The sequence below is a fragment of the Echinops telfairi genome, unplaced genomic scaffold, assembly GCF_000313985.2.
Source record: "Echinops telfairi isolate 266 unplaced genomic scaffold, ASM31398v2 ScPeMD7_23;HRSCAF=83, whole genome shotgun sequence".
NCBI classification, from domain to species: Eukaryota; Metazoa; Chordata; class Mammalia; order Afrosoricida; family Tenrecidae; genus Echinops; species Echinops telfairi.
This window is the reverse complement of record NW_022103920.1, coordinates 72,193,867-72,198,172: the sequence shown is the minus strand read 5'-3', so window position 1 is coordinate 72,198,172 and position 4,306 is coordinate 72,193,867. Positions and strand designations below refer to the sequence as shown.

Genomic DNA, 4,306 nt, shown 5'->3' with positions numbered 1-4,306 from the left:
ACCCTAAGTGACTCATCTCCCCACTACCCCTCTGCAAGGTATGTGCAGTTGTCTAGAGATGGGCATTGGGTCTCCATCACGCGCCACCCACTTTAAACACCAAAGGTGGGGAGGGGGAATCATTATATCATGTTCTTTTGAGCATTTTCATCTATGTATGTTTCATTTCATCTTATAAAATGTTAAAAGTTAAAACAGAACCACATTCATAAAAATAAACTATATCTTAAAATTGTTGGTAGGTTGCTGTGAGTAGCTTCCAATTCACCGTAACTCAGAAAGAACAACGTTATACAACAAGACATGGTACAACAGAACAACATTGCACAACAGAAAGAAACATTGACTGGGCCTGGGCCAGCCTCACAATAATGTATTTGGGCCATTGTTGTAGCCATTGAGTTATTCCATCTCTCTGAAGATTTTGCTCTTTCCCCTACCCTCATGTTTAATAAACATGAAGTGCTTTTCCTGGGGCTGCTCTCTTTTGAGAACATGTCCAAAGTACACTTTTTAATAGAATTCTCATTTTCATTTGAATATATATACATGCATATATATATATATATATAACTTTGGTGATGTAATCACATTGTTCAAGACAGGGTAAATTGTTTTTGGAAAAATGAATAAAATTAGTTGAGTGCTAACCAAAGAATTAATAATTTCCATTGAGTTTTAATTACATGAAAAATATATTTTTAACGTATAAAACTAATTATTGTCAGGGTGTTTTAGAAACATCTAGAGGCCCGTGGTACAGTGGTTAAGTGTCTGCTCACCAAAAGATCTGTGGTTTGAACCAACCAACCACTCATCAGGTGGAAGGCTGTGGAATAAGGTCTCTGCTGAAATCAACGTGACAGCAGAGGGTTATTTACAGAAACAATAAGACACTATTAATAGCCTGAGGGTTTTTTAAATCCAATAAATATACTGCTTAAGTTTTTCTTCATTTTTTTCTGTATCTCTGTTTTAAACTTCTCACTGATATTTGTTTATAATGACAGCATTAATTCAAGAACAATGCAGTTAAAAATTTCATTTGTCATTAAAATACTGTTTGTCTTGTATAAGAAACATTTAATTATACCAGAAAATGTAACTGGCTACCATATAAATAATACTCTCAGATGACAAATCAGCTCATTACTACTTTTGTTTCTAAAATCTGTGCAGTTACTATAGATATTACAGATATTCATTTTTTTATCTTTAAGGAATTGTATGCACAGAAATCTTTCATAGCAAAATAATTAGCAGAAGCTTGTTTTATGCTATCTACTATGTTAGATATAGCCACTCTATGTTCCATGTTTTCAGTATTTCAAAATTCTTAATTTTCTTTATTTAAAGTAGGCAACTATGTCATTTCACTTGCCAACCCATTTTAAAAAATGAATGAAATGTAAAGATATTGGGTAAGGATAGAGACTCAAACTCCAAAGAATTAATTATCTAATATTTTCCCAGCGAGTTGAAAAGAGCTTTTATGGTCACCCACTCTGCTCAAATTCAGTAATGCATTAATAGAGAACAGAGTTTCTTTAAAGAAATATATTTTCTTTCTGTGAAATATCTTTTTAATCAACATTTCAAAGTTATACATTCCTCAAATGTTTTCACATACTACACATCTATGGAAAATCTTTCATTTTTTTTCATTGTTCTAAGGATAAAATGGGTTGCAGTGTACAGCAGAGCTCAGCAGAGTTTTCAGTGGCTGTGATTCAGGAAGGACTTTCTCATGAGGCTTCTTCTCTTGGGTGTTCAGGACCCGACGCGGTTTCTCTTGACATCTGAGTATTAACTATTTGCATCACGCAGAGTCTTCTATTTAAGGCTAATTAATGTATGTCAATGACATTTTCTTTCTAGACCTCAGGCAACATTTGTAGAAACTTTCCGTTGCTTGATCTTCCTAATGCTGTGTGAATTTGGGCACCTGAAACTTCTGATACCTTCGTTCTCATTGGCTTTTGAGGTAAGACATTTGGTTTTGAAAATGGTAACATGTATATACTATTGTGTATTTAATTCATTCATCAACAGGGCTTTCTAGTTATTTTGTGACTAGTAACTATGTGTTGTTGTCGTTATATATCACATTGTTCACTTACCGCTATTTATTAAGTTTATCATCTTGAGCTGGCTGATACTGATATTCCTGACTTTACTGGTCACAGAAAATGAATAATACCACGAGCCACATAGAGTTTTGTAAAATGTATGCTACTTAAGGTTTATAAAGAAATTTGACTGCTTGGTACATTCTTTAAAAGTGCAAGAAGTGATTTTGACAAACATCATACCATTTGAGAATTTTAAAATATAATTGATAAAAGTGATGACTCTGAACATTACTTTGCCAGGTGATAATTTCATAAACGCCATTGAGTTTGTTGTGGTTTGTCTATGACTACAATATATGTGGTGGTATGATATACTATGATAATCAGAGCTTGTCTTCTAAGAAATAGACCATTGTCAAAAGTTTTTATTGTCATCCTAAGTGCTTTAAAATACAATCATTTTAAACAAAATTAATGGTTTTGTGATTTACTTTGATACTGAGCAACCTGTCAACATCTCAGAAATATACAAAGTACAACCTTAAAGAAGCATGACAAGTACTAGCATTCTTCCCAAGAACAATGGAAAAGCAGGTTTTCAACTAGACACTGTCTTCATTTAGTCATGATTATAAATCGGAGTCATTTATTTGTAAGACAATTTGGTGCACCCGCTGACATCACATACGATTGTTCCCCTACAAAGTAACTTGGTACAAGTTCATGTGCGGTCTTATGTGTGTTATCCCATTTAATTCATTGTATCAAGCACATATGTAGTTACTAATATAAAAAATGTAGGAAAGCCAGAACATGTGTAAGGCAAAAAACTTGCCATCGAAGGAAAGCACAAATAGTCTGCACTAAAAGAAGCCGTAGAAAAGTAGTAAGCTGGGACTTTGTCAGCAGTAGACTACTTTGAGGCCTAGGAAAATGAGGCAGAACCTTTGCTTTCTGGCCCTCACAGTTTTCCCCAGTGTTCTTTTTGATAGATGAGACAATTGAGGGCCAGAGAAGTTAAATCGGCTTAGTTCACACAGTTCATAAGTGAGCCAGTCAGGATGTAAGCTCAGGCAGTCTGATGCCATAGTTCCTAATTACCTTGCAGGATGTTTCTTCCATATAGTAATAGCAATACTCATCCACTTCAAAGGTTTCATGTGAGAAATATGGATACAATACAACAAATTGCATTGAATGTGTGAGGAATTATATAAAATGCTTTGCCAATCTTAACTGGAAAAGTGTTTTGAAGTCACTAGTGTTTTGAATCATCCCCTGAGTGAAGGAAGGGAGGGAGGGCACTGTAGCAAAACCTTCCATAGTGTGTATCTCCTCCTTCCATAAAAGATATTCATGGGAATAATTCACTACACATGAATAAACAAGCACCAGTAGGCCTCTGCCCACTTGACTTATTGAATAACTTGCCCGGCGTACATATATCTATTTCAAAAATTCATGGGAAATAGAATTAAAAGATAATAGACTGCTTCCATGCACTTCTTGAAGCCACCTCCTGTGTCTATTCATATGCATGTTTATGGTTTATCTGATAATGAGAAATACTACTAAGGAAAAGAAAGCAAAGAGGACGTGGGAAGTGTGTGGGGAGATAAGATAATATTTTCCAAAAGCTACCCAGGAATGGTGGCTGCAGTAAAGATGTGAGTTTAAAAAATAAAACAAATAATAACAAGAATAAAACATTTAGAGTCCTGGGGACGAACAACCCAGCTAAGGGAAGGTCACGTGGCAGTATACTGAAGAATGGTGCACCTGCTGGTGATAAGAGCAATAAACACGGCCGGAGTGTAGCTGAAGTTAGAACACTCAGGTCATTTCCGTTTGTGGCAATTACTCGGCCTTTTACTTCACCTAAATGACCAGCCTCGGGAAAATTTGACCAGATAAAGTGTTTGAATTGAACATAACAAATTAATTTTGTATCTTTTAAAAAAATGTTTTCTAAGATGTTTATTCTTTTTTTTTTTAAGATTTTGTTTGGGTCTCTTACAGTTCTTATAACAATCCATACATCAATTGTATCAGGCATATGTGTACATATGTTTTCATCATCATTTCTAGACATTTACTTTCTATTGAGCCTTTGGTATCAGCTCCTCTTTTTTTCTTCCCTCCCCACTCCCACCCTTGTGACCCCTTGATAAATTTTAAATTATTATTATTTTCATATCTTACACCGACCACTGTCTCTCTTCCCTTGCGGTTCT

General features: G+C 34.9%; 1 protein-coding gene across 2 annotated transcripts in view; it reads left to right on the top strand.

Annotated features, from left to right (window-relative positions):
- Positions 1-4,306, top strand: part of AGMO (alkylglycerol monooxygenase) — a 380,748-nt gene that overhangs the window by 213,026 nt on the left and 163,416 nt on the right. For both annotated transcript variants that reach the window (XM_004702828.2, XM_045288837.1), the window contains exon 12: positions 1,879-1,984. In XM_004702828.2, the coding sequence (XP_004702885.1) occupies positions 1,879-1,984 (106 nt within the window). The remainder of the gene's footprint in view (positions 1-1,878; positions 1,985-4,306) is intronic.